Here is a 19,446-nt window from a genome sequence, read left to right as displayed (position 1 = left end):
ACGAAAATGTAAGTTTTGTTTCAACATTTTTTTTCTCAATATTTTTCCAACCCAACCCAACGATTATTATACATCATTTTAAAGAGAAAGCTTTGAGCTTTAATTTAAAATAAGTTTCATTCCTTAATTTCAATAAATACGGCTTCCAGGAATTTTCAAATTAGCATCTTTTTTTACACTTTTAGGTTATACGAAAATGTAAGTTTTGTTTCAACATTTTCTTTCTCAATATTTTTCCAATCCAACCCAACGATTATTATACATCATTTTAAAGAGAAAGCTTTGAGCTTTAATTTAGAATAAGTTTCATTCCTTAATTTCAATAAACACGGCTTCCAGGAATTTTTAAATTAGCATCTTTTTTGACACTTTTAGGTGATACGAAAATGTAAGTTTCATTACAACATTTTTTCTCTCAATATTTTTGCAATCCAACCCAACGATTATTATACATCATTTTAAAGAGAAAGCTTTGAGCTTTAATTTAAAATAAGTCTCATTCCTTAATTTCAATAAACACGGCTTCCAGGAATTTTTAAATTAGCATCTTTTTTGACACTTTTAGGTGATACGAAAATGTAAGTTTCATTACAACATTTTTTCTCTCAATATTTTTGCAATCCAACCCAACGATTATTATACGTCATTTTAAAGAGAAAGCCTTCAGCTTTAAGTTAGAATAAGTTTCATTCCTTAATTTAAATAAACACGGCTTCCAGGAATTTTTAAATTAGCATCTTTTTTGACACTTTTAGGTGATACGAAAATGTAAGTTTCATTACAACATTTTTTCTCTCAATATTTTTGCAATCCAACCCAACGATTATTATACGTCATTTTAAAGAGAAAGCCTTCAGCTTTAATTTAGAATAAGTTTCATTCTTTAATTTCAATAAATACGGCTTCCAGGAATTTTTAAATTAGCATCTTTTTTGACACTTTTAGGTGATACGAAAATGTAAGTTTCATTACAACATTTTTTCTCTCAATATTTTTGCAATCCAACCCAACGATTATTATACATCATTTTAAAGAGAAAGCTTTGAGCTTTAATTTAAAATAAGTCTCATTCCTTAATTTCAATAAACACGGCTTTCAGGAATTTTTAAATTAGCAACTTTTTTTACACTTTTAGGTGATACGAAAATGTAAGTTTCGTTACATTTCTTTTCTCAATATTTTTGCAATCCAACCCAACGATTATTATACGTCATTTTAAAGAGAAAGCCTTCAGCTTTAATTTAGAATAAGTTTCATTCCTTAATTTCATTAAATACGGCTTCCAGGAATTTTTAAATTAGCATCTTTTTTGACACTTTTAGGTGATACGAAAATGTAAGTTTCATTACAACATTTTTTCTCTCAATATTTTTGCAATCCAACCCAACGATTATTATACGTCATTTTAAAGAGAAAGCTTTGAGCTTTAATTTAGAATAAGTTTCATTCCTTAATTTCAATAAACACGGCTTCCAGGAATTTTTAAATTAGCATCTTTTTTGACACTTTTAGGTGATACGAAAATGTAAGTTTCATTACAACATTTTTTCTCTCAATATTTTTGCAATCCAACCCAACGATTATTATACATCATTTTAAAGAGAAAGCTTTGAGCTTTAATTTAAAATAAGTCTCATTCCTTAATTTCAATAAACACGGCTTCCAGGAATTTTTAAATTAGCATCTTTTTTGACACTTTTAGGTGATACGAAAATGTAAGTTTCATTACAACATTTTTTCTCTCAATATTTTTGCAATCCAACCCAACGATTATTATACGTCATTTTAAAGAGAAAGCCTTCAGCTTTAAGTTAGAATAAGTTTCATTCCTTAATTTAAATAAACACGGCTTCCAGGAATTTTTAAATTAGCATCTTTTTTGACACTTTTAGGTGATACGAAAATGTAAGTTTCATTACAACATTTTTTCTCTCAATATTTTTGCAATCCAACCCAACGATTATTATACATCATTTTAAAGAGAAAGCTTTGAGCTTTAATTTAGAATAAGTTTCATTCCTTAATTTCAATAAACACGGCTTCCAGGAATTTTTAAATTAGCATCTTTTTTGACACTTTTAGGTGATACGAAAATGTAAGTTTCGTTACAACATTTCTTTTCTCAATATTTTTGCAATCCAACCCAACGATTATTATACGTCATTTTAAAGAGAAAGCTTTGAGCTTTAATTTAAAATAAGTCTCATTCCTTAATTTCAATAAACACGGCTTTCAGGAATTTTTAAATTAGCAACTTTTTTTACACTTTTAGGTGATACGAAAATGTAAGTTTCGTTACATTTCTTTTCTCAATATTTTTGCAATCCAACCCAACAATTATTATACGTCATTTTAAAGAGAAAGCCTTCAGCTTTAATTTAGAATAAGTTTCATTCCTTAATTTCAATAAACACGGCTTCCAGGAATTTTTAAATTAGCATCTTTTTTGACACTTTTAGGTGATACGAAAATATAAGTTTCATTACAACATTTTTTCTCTCAATATTTTTGCAATCCAACCCAACGATTATTATACATCATTTTAAAGAGAAAGCTTTGAGCTTTAATTTAAAATAAGTCTCATTCCTTAATTTCAATAAACGCGGCTTCCAGGAATTTTTAAATTAGCATCTTTTTTGACACTTTTAGGTGATACGAAAATGTAAGTTTCATTACAACATTTTTTCTCTCAATATTTTTGCAATCCAACCCAACGATTATTATACGTCATTTTAAAGAGAAAGCCTTCAGCTTTAATTTAGAATAAGTTTCATTCTTTAATTTCAATAAATACGGCTTCCAGGAATTTTTAAATTAGCATCTTTTTTGACACTTTTAGGTGATACGAAAATGTAAGTTTCATTACAACATTTTTTCTCTCAATATTTTTGCAATCCAACCCAACGATTATTATACATCATTTTAAAGAGAAAGCTTTGAGCTTTAATTTAGAATAAGTTTCATTCTTTAATTTCAATAAATACGGCCTCCAGGAATTTTTAAATTAGCACCTTTTTTGATATCTTTAGGTTATACGAAAATGTAAGTTTAATTTCAACATTTTTTTCAGCCAAAATGGCGGCAAACCGCGGTACTTTGTAAATTAGAGGTTAAGAAAGGTAGATGGCGACAAGACGTGTCGACGTGAAGATGTGTCATTAGACTCATTAGCAAAGTTAGATAGAATTTAGCATAAAAGCCGTATATTGTCATTAGTGTTTGATAAATACAAAAGGACGCTGGATACCAAACTCAAATGGAAAGCTCACGTCAACGAAAAACGGGAGGAACTTGATATCAAATTTAGACACCTATCCAACTGTGGGGTTGTACCTGCAAGACAAATGCAAGTCTGATCAAAGATTCCAGAACAAAGTACTAAGGTGGAAACACCGACCTCTATCGTGACTTGAAAGTAGCATCGGTGTCATCAGAAATTGCATCATTCGCATCTAAACATGAGAAGAGAATGCACGATCATCCCAACATCGAGGCCATCCAGCTTCTCGACAACGAAGTCAACAGAAGTTGTTGTCTCCACAGGAGTTGTTGTTTCAACAGGAGTTGTGTTCTCCACAGGACTTGTCGACTCAGAGGTTTACAAATTACATTAATCACTTTATTTTTTGTTATAACAGTTATTGAAATAATAACAATGTGCAAGAGCTAAAAATTAATTATTCTAAGTATTAATTAGCTAACAAAGTATAGAGAAAGTCCTAAGAGCGCCGTCATGATTACCGTTCCTGATGTTACAATTCCAGAATTGCATAAATCATAAGAGCACAATTCGCAGTTCTCATCCTCTTCACATGCCTTAAAATCAGCCTTTTTCTTACATCCTCTTAATATACCTGCAAAAACACATAAATTAAAGTAAACCACTAGAGCAGATTTAATAATTACCTTCATCACTTATCTGAGTGTAACATTTGTATTCAGGATCATCCTCTCTCGTAGTTGTTACTACCGTAGTACTGGTTTCTTCTCCGCAGGTTTTTGTGTTGTCTTTAAAATAACCATTTGAGCACGGATTACTCAACATTTCACACACGTAACATTTAATAGCTGCTGGAGTTGGAGTTGTTGGTTCGGTTGGATCTGTCGGCTCGGTTGGATCTGTTGGATCTGTCGGCTCGGTGGGATCTGTCGGCTCGGTTGGATCTGTTGGATCTGTCGGCTCGGTTGGATCTGTGGGCTCGGTCGGGTCTGTCGGCTCGGTTGGATCTGTCGGCTCGGTTGGATCTGTCGGCTCGGTCGGGTCTGTTGGATCTGTCGGCTCGGTGGGATCTGTCGGCTCGGTTGGATTTGTCGGCTCGGTTGGATCTGTTGGATCTGTCGGCTCGGTGGGATCTGTCGGCTCGGTTGGATCTGTTGGATCTGTCGGCTCGGTTGGATCTGTGGGCTCGGTCGGATCTGTCGGCTCGGTTGGATCTGTCGGCTCGGTTGGATCTGTCGGCTCGGTGGGATCTGTCGGCTCGGTTGGATTTGTCGGCTCGGTGGGATCTGTCGGCTCGGTTGGATTTGTCGGCTCGGTTGGATCTGTTGGATCTGTCGGCTCGGTGGGATCTGTCGGCTCGGTTGGATCTGTTGGATCTGTCGGCTCGGTTGGATCTGTGGGCTCGGTCGGATCTGTCGGCTCGGTTGGATCTGTCGGCTCGGTGGGATCTGTCGGCTCGGTGGGATCTGTCGGCTCGGTTGGATTTGTCGGCTCGGTTGGATCTGTTGGATCTGTCGGCTCGGTGGGATCTGTCGGCTCGGTGGGATCTGTCGGCTCGGTTGGATTTGTCGGCTCGGTTGGATCTGTTGGATCTGTCGGCTCGGTTGGATCTGTGGGCTCGGTCGGATCTGTCGGCTCGGTCGGGTCTGTCGGCTCGGTTGGATCTGTCGGCTCGGTTGGATTTGTCGGCTCGGTTGGATCTGTTGGATCTGTCGGCTCGGTTGGATCTGTGGGCTCGGTCGGATCTGTCGGCTCGGTTGGATCTGTCGGCTCGGTTGGATCTGTCGGCTCGGTCGGGTCTGTTGGATCTGTCGGCTCGGTGGGATCTGTCGGCTCGGTTGGATTTGTCGGCTCGGTGGGATCTGTCGGCTCGGTTGGATTTGTCGGCTCGGTTGGATCAGTAGGCTCGGTCGGATCTGTCGGCTCGGTTGGATTTGTCGGCTCGGTTGGATCTGTTGGATCTGTCGGCTCGGTGGGATCTGTCGGCTCGGTTGGATTTGTCGGCTCGGTTGGATCAGTGGGCTCGGTCGGATCTGTCGGCTCGGTTGGATTTGTCGGCTCGGTGGGATCTGTCGGCTCGGTTGGATTTGTCGGCTCGGTTGGATCTGTTGGATCTGTCGGCTCGGTGGGATCTGTCGGCTCGGTGGGATCTGTCGGCTCGGTTGGATTTGTCGGCTCGGTTGGATCTGTTGGATCTGTCGGCTCGGTTGGATCTGTGGGCTCGGTCGGATCTGTCGGCTCGGTCGGGTCTGTCGGCTCGGTTGGATCTGTCGGCTCGGTTGGATTTGTCGGCTCGGTGGGATCTGTCGGCTCGGTTGGATTTGTCGGCTCGGTGGGATCTGTCGGCTCGGTTGGATTTGTCGGCTCGGTTGGATCTGTTGGATCTGTCGGCTCGGTGGGATCTGTCGGCTCGGTTGGATCAGTGGGCTCGGTCGGATCTGTCGGCTCGGTTGGATTTGTCGGCTCGGTGGGATCTGTCGGCTCGGTTGGATTTGTCGGCTCGGTTGGATCTGTTGGATCTGTCGGCTCGGTGGGATCTGTCGGCTCGGTTGGATTTGTCGGCTCGGTTGGATCAGTGGGCTCGGTCGGATCTGTCGGCTCGGTTGGATTTGTCGGCTCGGTGGGATCTGTCGGCTCGGTTGGATTTGTCGGCTCGGTTGGATCTGTTGGATCTGTCGGCTCGGTGGGATTTGTCGGCTCGGTTGGATTTGTCGGCTCGGTTGGATCTGTTGGATCTGTCGGCTCGGTGGGATCTGTCGGCTCGGTTGGATTTGTCGGCTCGGTTGGATTTGTCGGCTCGGTTGGATCTGTTGGATCTGTCGGCTCGGTTGGATCTGTGGGCTCGGTCGGATCTGTCGGCTCGGTTGGATCTGTCGGCTCGGTTGGATCTGTTGGATCTGTCGGCTCGGTTGGATCTGTGGGCTCGGTCGGATCTGTCGGCTCGGTCGGGTCTGTCGGCTCGGTTGGATCTGTCGGCTCGGTTGGATCTGTCGGCTCGGTTGGATCTGTCGGCTCGGTCGGGTCTGTTGGATCTGTCGGCTCGGTTGGATTTGTCGGCTCGGTGGGATCTGTCGGCTCGGTTGGATTTGTCGGCTCGGTTGGATCTGTTGGATCTGTCGGCTCGGTGGGATCTGTCGGCTCGGTTGGATCAGTGGGTTCGGTCGGATCTGTCGGCTCGGTTGGATTCGTCGGCTCGGTTGGATCTGTTGGATCTGTCGGCTCGGTGGGATCTGTCGGCTCGGTTGGATTTGTCGGCTCGGTTGGATCTGTTGGATCTGTCGGCTCGGTTGGATCTGTGGGCTCGGTCGGATCTGTCGGCTCGGTCGGGTCTGTCGGCTCGGTTGGATCTGTCGGCTCGGTTGGATTTGTCGGCTCGGTGGGATCTGTCGGCTCGGTTGGATTTGTCGGCTCGGTTGGATCTGTGGGCTCGGTTGGATCTGTTGGATCTGTCGGCTCGGTTGGATCTGTGGGCTCGGTCGGATCTGTCGGCTCGGTTGGATCTGTCGGCTCGGTTGGATCTGTCGGCTCGGTCGGGTCTGTTGGATCTGTCGGCTCGGTGGGATCTGTCGGCTCGGTTGGATCTGTTGGATCTGTCGGCTCGGTGGGATCTGTCGGCTCGGTGGGATCTGTCGGCTCGGTTGGATCTGTGGGCTCGGTCGGATCTGTCGGCTCGGTCGGGTCTGTCGGCTCGGTTGGATCTGTCGGCTCCGTTGGATCTGTCGGCTCGGTTGGATCTGTGGGCTCCGTTGGATCTGTCGGCTCGGTTGGATCTGTTGGATCTGTCGGCTCGGTTGGATTTGTCGGCTCGGTTGGATCTGTTGGATCTGTGGGCTCGGTCGGATCTGTCGGCTCGGTCGGGTCTGTCGGCTCGGTTGGATCTGTCGGCTCCGTTGGATCTGTCGGCTCGGTTGGATCTGTGGGCTCCGTTGGATCTGTCGGCTCGGTTGGATCTGTTGGATCTGTCGGCTCGGTTGGATTTGTCGGCTCGGTTGGATCTGTTGGATCTGTGGGCTCGGTCGGATCTGTCGGCTCGGTCGGGTCTGTCGGCTCGGTTGGATCTGTCGGCTCCGTTGGATCTGTCGGCTCGGTTGGATCTGTGGGCTCCGTTGGATCTGTCGGCTCGGTTGGATCTGTTGGATCTGTCGGCTCGGTTGGATTTGTCGGCTCGGTTGGATCTGTTGGATCTGTGGGCTCGGTCGGATCTGTCGGCTCGGTCGGGTCTGTCGGTTCGGTTGGATCTGTCGGCTCCGTTGGATCTGTCGGCTCGGTTGGATCTGTGGGCTCCGTTGGATCTGTCGGCTCGGTTGGATCTGTTGGATCTGTTGGATCTGTCGGCTCGGTTGGATCTGTTGGATCTGTCGGCTCGGTTGGATTTGTCGGCTCGGTTGGATCTGTTGGATCTGTCGGCTCGGTTGGATCTGTTGGATCTGTCGGCTCGGTTGGATCTGTGGGCTCGGTCGGATCTGTCGGCTCGGTTGGGTCTGTCGGCTCGGTTGGATCTGTCGGCTCTCTTGATCCTGTAGAGTCCGCTTTTCCAATAAAACCTCTTTGCCCTACAGTGTCTTTTCTTGCAGTAGGATCTTTTGACCAAATCGTGTGTATTGTTTCAATACGATCTGTTTGCCTGAAAGTATCCTTTGTTCCAGTAAAATTTTTCGCCCCGATAGTGTCTATTATTCCATCTGGTTGTTTAGTAATAACTCTTGTTTGTATTCCTTTGCCGAAAAGTGCAAATAAAGCGACCGAAATAATAATTATGGGTTTCATTGTGACACTTTAGTCATTACCACACTAAACGTAAGGAACACTACTGTTTGAGATGAATGAACGAATGCTTTATATACTATTTTTTAGATTTTATCTTATAAAAATAGTTTAATCGACGAATTAATAAAAAATAGAAAAAAAAATTTTAAAAATAATTTTCTAAGTAAAACTTGAGGCTGTTTAAATGTCAGATAATCGATTCTTCCCGTGATGGATGGTGTAAAAAATTACATTAATTATTTTATTTTTTGTTATTACACTTATTATTATACGTATTTTATGCAGGAGATAAAAATTAATTATTCTAACTATTAATTAGCACAGTGATGATTAAGAAAGAATAGCTAAATAAAATACTAACATTTTAAAATATTTATTTTTAAATTACATTTAAATTATGATACATCAATATTACACAGAAATTTGTTACGGTTCCTGCCAAAAATTATTTACCCTTATTCTAATGAAATTATTCTATTAAGCTTCGTTTTTTTTTAATTTTATCTAACAAAGTATAGAGAAAGTCCTAAGAGCGTCGTCATGATCACAGTTCCTGATGTTACAATTCCAGAATTGCACAAATTAGAAGAGCATAATTCGCAGTTCTTATCGTCTTCACATGTTTTAAAATCAGCCTTTTCCTTACATCCTCTTAATGTACCTGAAAAAACACATAAATCAAAGTAAAGCACTAGAGCAGATTTAATAATTACCTGTATCCGTTTTCTGAATGTAACATTGATATACAAGTTGATTCTTTCTAATAGGAATAGTTGGAACTTTCAGATCAAATATGATTGGTTCGGCAGTCTCTTTTGCAGTAGTTGTTGATTCCGTAATAGTTGATTCTTCCGTAGTAGTTGTTGATTCCGTACTAGTTGATGCTTCCGTAGTAGTTGATGCTTCCGTAGTAGTTGTTGATTCCGTAGTAGTTGATGCTTCCGTAGTAGTTGTTGATTCCGTAGTAGTTGATGCTTCCGTAGTAGTTGATGCTTCCGTAGTAGTTGATTCTTCCGTAGTAGTTGATGCTTCCGTAGTACTTGATTCTTCCGTAGTAGTTGATGCTTCCGTAGTAGTTGATGCTTCCGTAGTAGTTGATGCTTCCGTAGTAGTTGTTGATTCCGTAGTAGTTGATGCTTCCGTAGTAGTTGTTGATTCCGTAGTAGTTGATGCTTCCGTAGTAGTTGATGCTTCCGTAGTAGTTGTTGATTCCGTAGTAGTTGATGCTCCCGTAGTAGTTGATGCTTCCGTAGTAGTTGTTGATTCCGTAGTAGTTGATTCTTCCGTAGTAGTTGATGCTTCCGTAGTACTTGATTCTTCCGTAGTAGTGGTTGTTTCTCCGCAGGTTTCTATGTTGTCTTTGTAGTCATCAAAAGAACCGTTTGAGCACGGATCACTCAAACTGCTGCATACGTAACATTGAATAGACTCTGTAAGAACAATATAGCGCAAAGTTTAGCTTAATAAAAAGTGCCTAGAATATTACTTTGTCTATTCACGCAGGATAATAACAAAGAACCTTTTACTACAAAAAAAAAATATTGAAAATACTTACCTGCGCGTGAATTCGATGTGAATCCCTTTCCGTTGGCAAAAAGGGAAAATAAAGCAACCAAAAGTATAAATAAGGGTTTCATCGTGATAGTTAGTCAAATACACAAACACTAAAGCAAATAACGCTACAACACTTACACTTATTTACAGTGAGCGCTTAGTTTATATAGTTACTTTTTTAGATCTTATCTTTATAAAAATAATTTAATCAATTAAAAAATAATAAAAATTAAATAATTTCAATCGAAATCGTCATTTCAACATTTTAAAGGTGTTTCAGATAAGTGACCCGTGTCTTGATTATATTCGTTGCGTTAAAAATCAAAAACTTCAAATGTTGAGTTCAAGACATCTTCTTCAATTACTTATAATAATTCGACGCATTGACTCAAAAAAATTCCTTTATTGTTACTAATGCTGTTAATAAAATTCTTATTCAATGGACTTCACTCAGTCATTGATAAAATTTAAGACCACAACCTCAAATAAAATCTCTAAATCTTTCAATGTTTACATGATCAGGTTTGTATAAAAAAGTTGGTAATCCTACCACTTTATCGCTAGATCTACCGATATATAAATTTGATACAGGTGTCCCTCCTATAACACGGTACTTGTCAAAGCGGTGCAAAATTTGCGATTGCTATAACACGGATTTGATATTATACGATACAAATTTTGAATTTAATATTACACGGTTTAAAAAAAATTGGTTTCTATTTATCTGAGAGCAAAAGTGCGAGAGAGCAATATTGTTAAGAATGAAATTTGCTACTTTTGTTGTAAACGTTTTTCTGCAATATGCTTAGATTCCTCAGTGTTACCATCGTTTTACAAACAATAACGAATTCAGCAAATTTTCATATTTTCTTATTTTTGTCGATATTGACGTATCTAAGAAGAAAAGTGCTAGAGAGCAATATTGTTAAGAATAAAATTTGCTACAACTTTTGTTGTAAAAGTTTTTCTGCAATATGCTCATATTCGTCAGTGTTACCAACAATATCTTACAAACAATAACGAATTAAGCAAATTCTCATATTTTCTTATTTTTCTCGATATTGACGCATCTAAGAAGAAAAATGTAAGAGAGCAATATTGTTAAGAATAAAATTTGCAACAACTTTTTTTCTAAACCTTTTTCTGCAATATGCTCATATTCGTCAGTGTTACCATCAACATCTTACAAACAATAACGAATTCAGCAAATTTGCATATTTTCTTATTTTTGTCGATATTGACGTATCTAAGAAGAAAAGTGCTAGAGAGCAATATTGTTAAGAATAAAATTTGCTACAACTTTTGTTGTAAAAGTTTTTCTGCAATATGCTTAGATTCCTCAATGTTACCATTGTTTTATAAACAATAACGAATTGCGCAAATTTTCATATTTTCTTATTTTTCTCGATATTGACGCATCTAAGAAGAAAAGTGCAAGAAAGCAATATTGTTAAGAATAAAATTTGCTACAACTTTTGTTGTAAAAGTTTTTCTGCAATATGCTTAGATTCCTCAGTGTTACCATCAACATCTTACAAACAATAACGAATTCCGCAAATTTTCATATTTTCTTATTTTTCTCGATATTGACGCATCTAAGGAGAAAAGTGCAAGAGAGCAATATTGTTAAGAATAAAATTTGCTACAACTTTAGTTGTAAAAGTTTTTCTGCAATATGCTTAGATTCCTCAATGTTACCATCGTTTTATAAACAATAACGAATTCAGCAAATTTTCATATTTTCTTATTTTTCTCGATATTCACGCATCTAAGAAGAAAACTGCTAGAGAGCAATATTGTTAAGAATAAAATTTGCTACAACTTTTGTTCTAAACCTTCTTCTGCAATATGCTCACATTCGTCAGTGTCACCATCAACATCTTACAAACAATAACGAATTGCACAAATTTTCATATTTTCTTATTTTTCTCGATATTGACGCATCTAACAAGAAAAGTGTAAGAAAGCAATATTGTTAAGAATAAAATTTGCTACAACTTTTGTTGTAAAAGTTTTTCTGCAATATGCTTAGATTCCTCAGTGTTACCATCGTTTTACAAACAATAACAAATTCAGCAAATTTTCATATTTACTTATTTTTTTCGATATTGACGCATCTAAGAAGAAAAGTGCAAGAGAGCAATATTGTTAAGAATAAAATTTGCTACAACTTTTGTTCTAATAGTTTTTTTGTAACATGATCATATTCCTCAGTGTTACCATCAACATCTTACAAACAATAATGAATTCCGCAAATTTTCATATTTATTTATTTTTCTCGATATTGACGCATCTAAGAAGAAAAGTGCAAGATAGCAATATTGTTAAGAATAAAATTTGCTACAACTATTGTTCTAAACCTTTTTCTGCAATATGCTCATATTCGTCAGTGTTACCAACAATATCTTACAAACAATAACGAATTCCGCAAATTTTCATATTTTCTTATTTTTCTCGATATTGACGCATCTAAGAGGAAAAGTGTAAGACTGCAATATTGTTAAGAACAAAATTTGCTACAACTTTTGTTGTAAACGTTTTTCTGCAATATGCTTAGATTCCTCAGTGTTACCATCGTTTTATAAACAATAACGAAGTCAGCAAATTTTCTTATTTTTCTCGATATTAACGCATCTAAGAAGAAAAGTGTAAGAGAGCAATATTGTTAAGAATAAAATTTGCTACAACTTTTGTTGCAAAAGTTTTTCTGCAATATGCTTAGATTCCTCAGTGTTACCATCGTCTTACAAACAATAACAAATTCAGCAAATTTTCATATTTACTTATTTTTTTCGATATTGACGCATCTAAGAAGAAAAGTGCAAGAGAGCAATATTTTTAAGAATAAAATTTGCTACAACTTTTGTTCTAATAGTTTCTTTGTAACATGATCATATTCCTCAGTGTTACCATCAACATCTTACTAACAATAATGAATTCCGCAAATTTTCATATTTATTTATTTTTCTCGATATTGACGCATCTAACAAGAAAAGTGCAAAAGAGCAATATTGTTAAGAATAAAATTTGCAACAACTATTGTTGCAAAAGTTTTTCTGCAATATGCTTAGATTCCTCAATGTTACCATCGTTTTATAAACAATAACGAATTCAGCAAATTTTCATATTTTCTTATTTTTCTCGATATTGACGCATCTAAGAAGAAAAATGTAAGAGAGCAATATTGTTAAGAATAAAATTTGCAACAACTTTTGTTCTAAACCTTTTTCTGCAATATGCTCATATTCGTCAGTGTTACCATCAACATCTTACAAACAATAACGAATTCAGCAAATTTTCATATTTTCTTATTTTTGTCGATATTGACGCATCTAACAAGAAAAGTGTAAGAAAGCAATATTGTTAAGAATAAAATTTGCAACAACTTTTGTCCTAATAGTTTTTTTGTAACATGATCATATTCCTCAGTGTTACCATCAACATCTTACAAACAATAATGAATTCCGCAAATTTTCATATTTATTTATTTTTCTCGATATTGACGCATCTAAGAAGAAAAGTGCAAGAGAGCAATATTGTTAAAAATAAAATTTGTTACAACTTTTGTTATAAAAGTTTTTCTGCAATATGCTTAGATTCCTCAGTGTTACAATCGTTTTGCAAACAATAACAAATTCAGCAAATTTTCATATTTACTTATTTTTCTCGATATTAACTCAACTAAGAAGAAAAGTGCAAGATAGCAATATTGTTAAGAATAAAATTTGAAACAAGATTCTTTTAAACTTTTAGAAAGCTTTGGCACAAGAGTGGTTAATCAATACAAAACAATTAAAAAACACTGAATACAACAATTCTTGATTATGCAATGTACTGATTGGTGTTGACCAAAATGGTTCTAATCTGCCAAAAACATCTGTAGGATACTTAATCAACGTGGAAGAATTAAAAATAATCGATTTTGACGTTTTTTGATACAATTTCGAAGATGTCAAAAAGGAGAGAAGCTTATTGGTGTGTGTCAAAATAATTCCAATTGTAACTTAACTTCTATCAAGACATAATCGAGATAGAATTACATAATTTTTCGTAACTAATTGTAAGTTCTTAGAGTTATTGCTTAAAGTTTAGACATGTCGTAAATTGAAACTCATGATAAAACCAACGTTGATAAGAATGTTTTATTAACACTTAAAATTTATTTTTTTCGTTTATTATTTTGGCGATAGTTTAAGTTTTTTTTTAACTTATTACATCACACTAATTATAATTGAGTGTGTAATTTATCTCGAATCTTTTATTTCGTAACTTCTCGTAGCGGTTACTAGCAAATCGGAAAAATCGGGTGTGGTGCCGGTCGGATTTTCAGGAGTACTCATTGTTGGTCCCGTTGTTGTTTCAACACAGTTTAAATCGGCATGATTCATACAACGATGATGTGGAAATGAGTTAACTACAAATATAATCACGTGTTTATTATTTATTACAACATTAACACAAAAAATTTCTTACCGTGTTGAAGAAAAACAAATAAAATTAATACTTTTATTTTCATTTTAATTTCTTTACAATAAAACAAATTCAACTGAATTATTTACGAGTAACATATTCTTTTATACTTTAAGATAAATTATAAGTGTCTTTATAACAATTGAGATAAAAAATTTGGACAAGATTTTTAATTATAATTATTATTGATAAATTATTGCCGAAAAATGAAGCCTTTAGAATTCCTAGAAGTAATTTGATAAAATTTATTGGAAGGTGAGTAAATGTTATTGCTGTGATAAATTTCAACACCACTACTTAAAGGTTTCCATTCAGAATTTTCGTTATTGATAACGGAGTTAGAAGTTGTTGCGTCAGAAATTTGAAGTTCGGCCAATTTTAATTGAGTTTTTGGTGATAAATTAGCCTGCGCTATTAAATGCTTCGGGTTCAAACCGTGAGTTAAAGGCCGAAAATATTTCGGTTTTATCCCGGATAATTTCCGTTTCTTCCCATCCAAAAATTCATTTAAAACTATCTCTTCCGACGTAGACGGTGATTGCGTAGATGGAATTGTAATCACATCATCTCTAGATCTTGTACCAATTATTATATCATCATCAAGTCTAACATTCGGATTTTTTTTTAAGTCATCTTGGTTGTTAGAAAATGTTATGGTATATCCTACGTTAAATAATTTTGGTTCATCATAAATTTTCTTACGTAATGTATTTGTTGCATCAAATTGATAATTGGTGTAACTTTTCCCGTTTAAATCTGGATGCATTTTATTTTCATGCACGATATTACTCGAATATCTCACGATGCCATCTCTAATTTCGGCTAACTTAATAAATTCCAAATGAACGATTATTAATAAAATAGATATCTGGAAAATCAAAGAAAAACACGTTAACTTTCACATTTGCTTTTAAGTTAATTTACGTCAATAGTATTAGATCTTTATTAAAAAAGAATATAATCTCCTCCGGGGAAAGTGGCAGATGTTGAGCACTTTCTCGGAGTCAGATCATAATCGTGAATCACATTAATGTAAATAAACAGTTACAATTTTAATCGGATCATTTAAATTATAGAAATCGTTTAATCGTGGAATTATTTACAATACGAGGGATTAATCTTTGAAGTTTGTGTCACAATAAAATTGAAACAGGAAATCATATAAGCTTTGGGATTAATAACTTATACAAAAACAATAAAAATTGGGTACAAGATTATATTTCTACGAAAGGCGACTATAAACGATCTATTTTTATAAAACACATTTAATAACAACAAACATATAGATAATAAACAGATGCTAGAACAATTTGAAAATTTTTTGAATCAAAACTACGTCGAAAACAAGAAGGATGACAACCCCAAACTGATTATTATTATTATATAGAAGCCGAAAATACATCTTAATAAACCGATATTATACATTCTTCAACTTAAATATTGTATTTTTCCTGATTAAGCCGAGGTCACTTGCGGGCGAGGTTCTACAATTATCGTTTTAAAAATTGAAATTTTTCCGGTTCTTTTTATAAAAATCGTAAAAAATCGACTTTTGCACCGATTTAATCAAAACTTTCAAAAGTTATTAAGAAAACTATGTTCTTTCGAAAGAAAAAGACCGATTTTAAAAATATCTTTTAGTTCTTGAGATATTAAGTGTTGAAATTGAGATAAATTTTTGACATTTTAAAAATTGAAATTTTTTCGGTTCTTTTTATAAAAATCGTAAAAAATCGACTTTTAGACCGATTTAATCAAAACTTTCAAAAATTATTAAGAAAACTATGTTCTTTCGAATGAAAAAGACCGATTTTAAAAATATCTTTTAGTTCTTGAGATATTAAGTGTTGAAATTGAGATAAATTTTTGACGTTTTAAAAATTGAAATTTTTCCGGTTCTTTTTATAAAAATCGTTAAAAATCGACTTTTGAACCGATTTAATCAAAACTTTCATATATTATTAAGAAAACTATGTTCTTTCGAATGAAAAAGACCGATTTTAAAAATATCTTTTAGTTCTTGAGATATTACTTCTTGAAATTGAGACAAATTTTTGACGTTTTAAAAATTGAAATTTTTCCGTTTCTTTTTATAAAAATCGTTAAAAATCGACTTTTCAACCAATTTAATCAAAACTTTCCAAAATTATTAAAAAAACTATGTTCTTTCGAATGAAAAAGACCGATTTTAAAAATATCTTTTAGTTCTTGAGATATTAATTGTTGAAATTGAGATAAATTTTTGACGTTTTAGTAATTGCAATTTTTTCTGTTCTTCTTATAAAAATCGTTAAAACTCGACTTTTGCAGCGATTTAATCAAAACTTTCAAAAATTATTAAGAAAACTATGTTCTTTGGAATGAAAAAGACCGATTTTAAAAATATCTTATAGTTCTTGAGATATTAATTGTTGAAATTGAGATAAATTTTTGACGTTTTAAAAATTGAAATTTTTTCGGTTCTTTTTATAAAAATCGTAAAAAATCGACTATTGAACCGATTTAATCAAAACTTTCAAAAATGGTTAAGAAAACTATGTTCTTTCGAATGAAAAAGACCGATTTTAAAAATATCTTTTAGTTCTCGAGATATTAATTGTTGAAATTGAGAAAAATTTTTGACGTTTTAGAAATTGAAATTTTTTCAGTTTTTTTTATAAAAATCGTTAAAAATCGATTTTTCAACCAGTGTAATGAAAACTTTCAAAAATTATTAAGAAAACTATGTTCTTTCGAATAAAAAAGACCGATTTTAAAAATATCATTTAGTTCTTGAGATATTAATTGTTGAAATTGACATAAATTTTTGACGTTTTAAAAATTGAAATTTTTCCGGTTCTTTTTATAAAAATCGATTTTTCAACCAATTTAATGAAAACTTTCAAATATTATTAAGACAACTATGTTCTTTCGAATGAAAAAGACCGATTTTAAAAATATCTTTTAGTTCTTGTGATATTAATTGTTGAAATGAAGATAAATTTTTGACGTTTAAAAAATGAAATTTTTTCTGTTCTTCTTATAAAAATCGTTGAAAATCGACTTTTCAACCAATTTAATCAAAACTTTCCAAAATTATTAAGAAAACTATTTTCTTTCGAATGAAAAAGACCGATTTTAAAAATATCTTTTAGTTCTTGAGATATTAGTTCTTGAAATTGAGAGAAATTTTTGACGTTTTAAAAATTGAAATTTTTCCGGTTCTTTTTATAAAAATCGTTAAAAATCGATTTTTCAACCAATTTAATCAAAACTTTCAAAAATTATTAAGAAAACTATGTTCTTTCGAATAAAAAAGACCGATTTTAAAAATATCTTTTAGTTCTTGAGATATTAATTGTTGAAATTGAGATAAATTTTTGACGTTTTAAAAATTGAAATTTTTCCGTTTCTTTTTATAAAAATCGTTAAAAATCGATTTTTCAACCAATTTAATCAAAACTTTCCAAAATTATTAAGAAAACTATTTTCTTTCGAATGAAAAAGACCGATTTTAAAAATATCTTTTAGTTCTTGAGATATTAGTTCTTGAAATTGAGAGAAATTTTTGACGTTTTAAAAATTGAAATTTTTTCGGTTCTTTTTATAAAAATCGTTAAAAATCGATTTTTCAACCAATTTAATCAAAACTTTCAAATATTATTAAGAAAACTATGTTCTTTCGAATAAAAAAGACCGATTTTAAAAATATCTTTTAATTCTTGAGATATTAATTGTTGAAATTGAGATAAATTTTTGACGTTTTAGTAATTGCAATTTTTTCTGTTCTTCTTATAAAAATCGTTAAAAATCGACTTTTCAACCAATTTAATCAAAACTTTCCAAAATTATTAAGAAACCTATTTTCTTTCGAATGAAAAAGACCGATTTTAAAAATATCTTTTAGTTCTTGAGATATTAGTTCTTGAAATTGAGATAAATTTTTGACGTTTTAAAAATTGAAATTTTTCCGGTTCTTTTTATAAAAATCGTTAAAAATCGATTTTTCAACCAATTTAATCAAAACTTTCAAAAATTATTAAGAAAACTATGTTCTTTCGAATGAAAAAGACCGATTTTAAAAATATCTTTTAGTTCTTGAGATATTAGTTCACAATTCCAACCCATTTTGGAGATATGAATATTTTTGGTTAAATGTCAAATTGAAATCAGTAATCTTTAATTATTATTATTTATAAAAAAGAAACTGTTCTTCCAGGAAACTTTAAATTGGGTATAATCTAACCTCAAACTTTCTTTTATAACACCAAAAAGTTTCATTACTTAATTCCAAACCATTTTTGAGAAACACATTTTTTTTTGAGTTTCAATTTCAAACATGTCAAATTTTAATTGATGACTTCTAGATATTTTTGTAGAAAAACCATTCAAGTTGGAAACTTAAAATTTGGTACAACCTATCCTCAAACATTCTTTTAAAACACCAAAAAGTTTCATTACTTAATTCCCAACCATTTTTGAAAAAAACATTTTTTTTTGAGTTACAATTTCAAACATGTCAAATTTTAATAGATGGTTTCTAAATAGTTTTGCAGAAAAACCATTCAAGTTGGAAACTTAAAATTTGGTGCAACGTATCCTCAAATATTCTTTTATAACACCAAAAAGTTTCATTACTTAATCATCAATAACTGATGTAATTCTACAAGTTATGCAATTTAATTAAAACTTTTTATCTGAATATTTTTTGTAATTACAAAAAGGACAAGAAACTTAGTCTCTAACTGTTAGTTTAGATTCAAAAAGGGCCGTTTCTTAAGCTTAGCCTTTTCTAAACACACTTAAAGAAGTGTTTATCTTCGAGTTTAGAATAATCCATTCTTACGCTGAGTTGGGTTTTAGATGTATCTTTTTATCTTCATTTATGTACATACCTTTGATTTCATTTTACCCAAATTACTTCGAAATCTTATTAATGAAAGAACTTGTTACGACTCATGAATGCGTCGTCACGCAACCTGAACCTCACTTTCTTAAAATCTTTCGCGAGAGATTCACTTCTTCGTTAACTCTAACGATGACTAACGCGGATTACGTCTCTAGTAAACTAATTTATATCACTTCCCCTTCCTCCTTTATTTTATTATATTTTTTATTACATTTCTTAGTTAATTATAAATACTTATTAATTACAACGAATTAATTTTAAACATTTTCTTAAATAAAAAAACTTTCTTTTTTAAATTTCGATTCAATGACATAAAACGCAGTAATGTTGAATCGTGTGACATTTTTTTTGTTAACCACATTCTTATAAAGTATGGTCGTTGAAATTTAACTTTCCATGACCATGTAAAATTGGATAGGCTTTCTTTGGATAGAGAAAACTCAGTTATAATTGACCACTATGTGATTCTTTTGTACGTTTTAAATATGTAATAATATTAAAAAGTTTCTCTTTAACCGCAAATAAAAAAATTAAAACTAAAAAATCG

General features: G+C 34.2%; 3 protein-coding genes across 6 annotated transcripts in view; all 3 read right to left on the bottom strand.

Moving 5' to 3' along the window:
- Positions 1–19,446, bottom strand: part of LOC111417164 (stargazin-like protein) — a 256,890-nt gene that overhangs the window by 162,795 nt on the left and 74,649 nt on the right. The window lies entirely within an intron of this gene.
- Positions 3,606–7,987, bottom strand: LOC111426625 (proteoglycan 4-like). Its single transcript, XM_023061237.2, has 2 exons — positions 3,907–7,987; positions 3,606–3,854 (listed from the first exon to the last, which is right to left on the bottom strand). The coding sequence occupies exons 1-2, from the start codon at positions 7,985–7,987 to the stop codon at positions 3,694–3,696; spliced, it is 4,242 nt and encodes a 1,413-aa protein (XP_022917005.2). The 3' UTR covers positions 3,606–3,693.
- On the bottom strand, positions 14,034–19,036 carry LOC111426627 (uncharacterized). Its single transcript, XM_023061239.2, has 2 exons — positions 18,886–19,036; positions 14,034–14,879 (listed from the first exon to the last, which is right to left on the bottom strand). The coding sequence occupies exons 1-2, from the start codon at positions 18,895–18,897 to the stop codon at positions 14,205–14,207; spliced, it is 687 nt and encodes a 228-aa protein (XP_022917007.1). The 5' UTR covers positions 18,898–19,036; the 3' UTR covers positions 14,034–14,204.

The sequence above is a fragment of the Onthophagus taurus genome, chromosome 5 (assembly GCF_036711975.1).
Source record: "Onthophagus taurus isolate NC chromosome 5, IU_Otau_3.0, whole genome shotgun sequence".
Classification (NCBI taxonomy): domain Eukaryota; kingdom Metazoa; phylum Arthropoda; class Insecta; order Coleoptera; family Scarabaeidae; genus Onthophagus; species Onthophagus taurus.
This window is presented reverse-complemented; position numbering and strand designations above follow the sequence as displayed.

Excerpts from the sequence above, each read along its gene's own strand:
- LOC111426625 (XM_023061237.2), bottom strand. The coding sequence starts at position 7,987 with ATGAAACCCATAATTATTATTTCGGTCGCTTTATTTGCACTTTTCGGC. Across the intron at positions 3,855-3,906 it reads CACTCAGATAAGTGATGAAG|GTATATTAAGAGGATGTAAG; the intron begins GTAATTATTAAA and ends GTGTTTTTGCAG.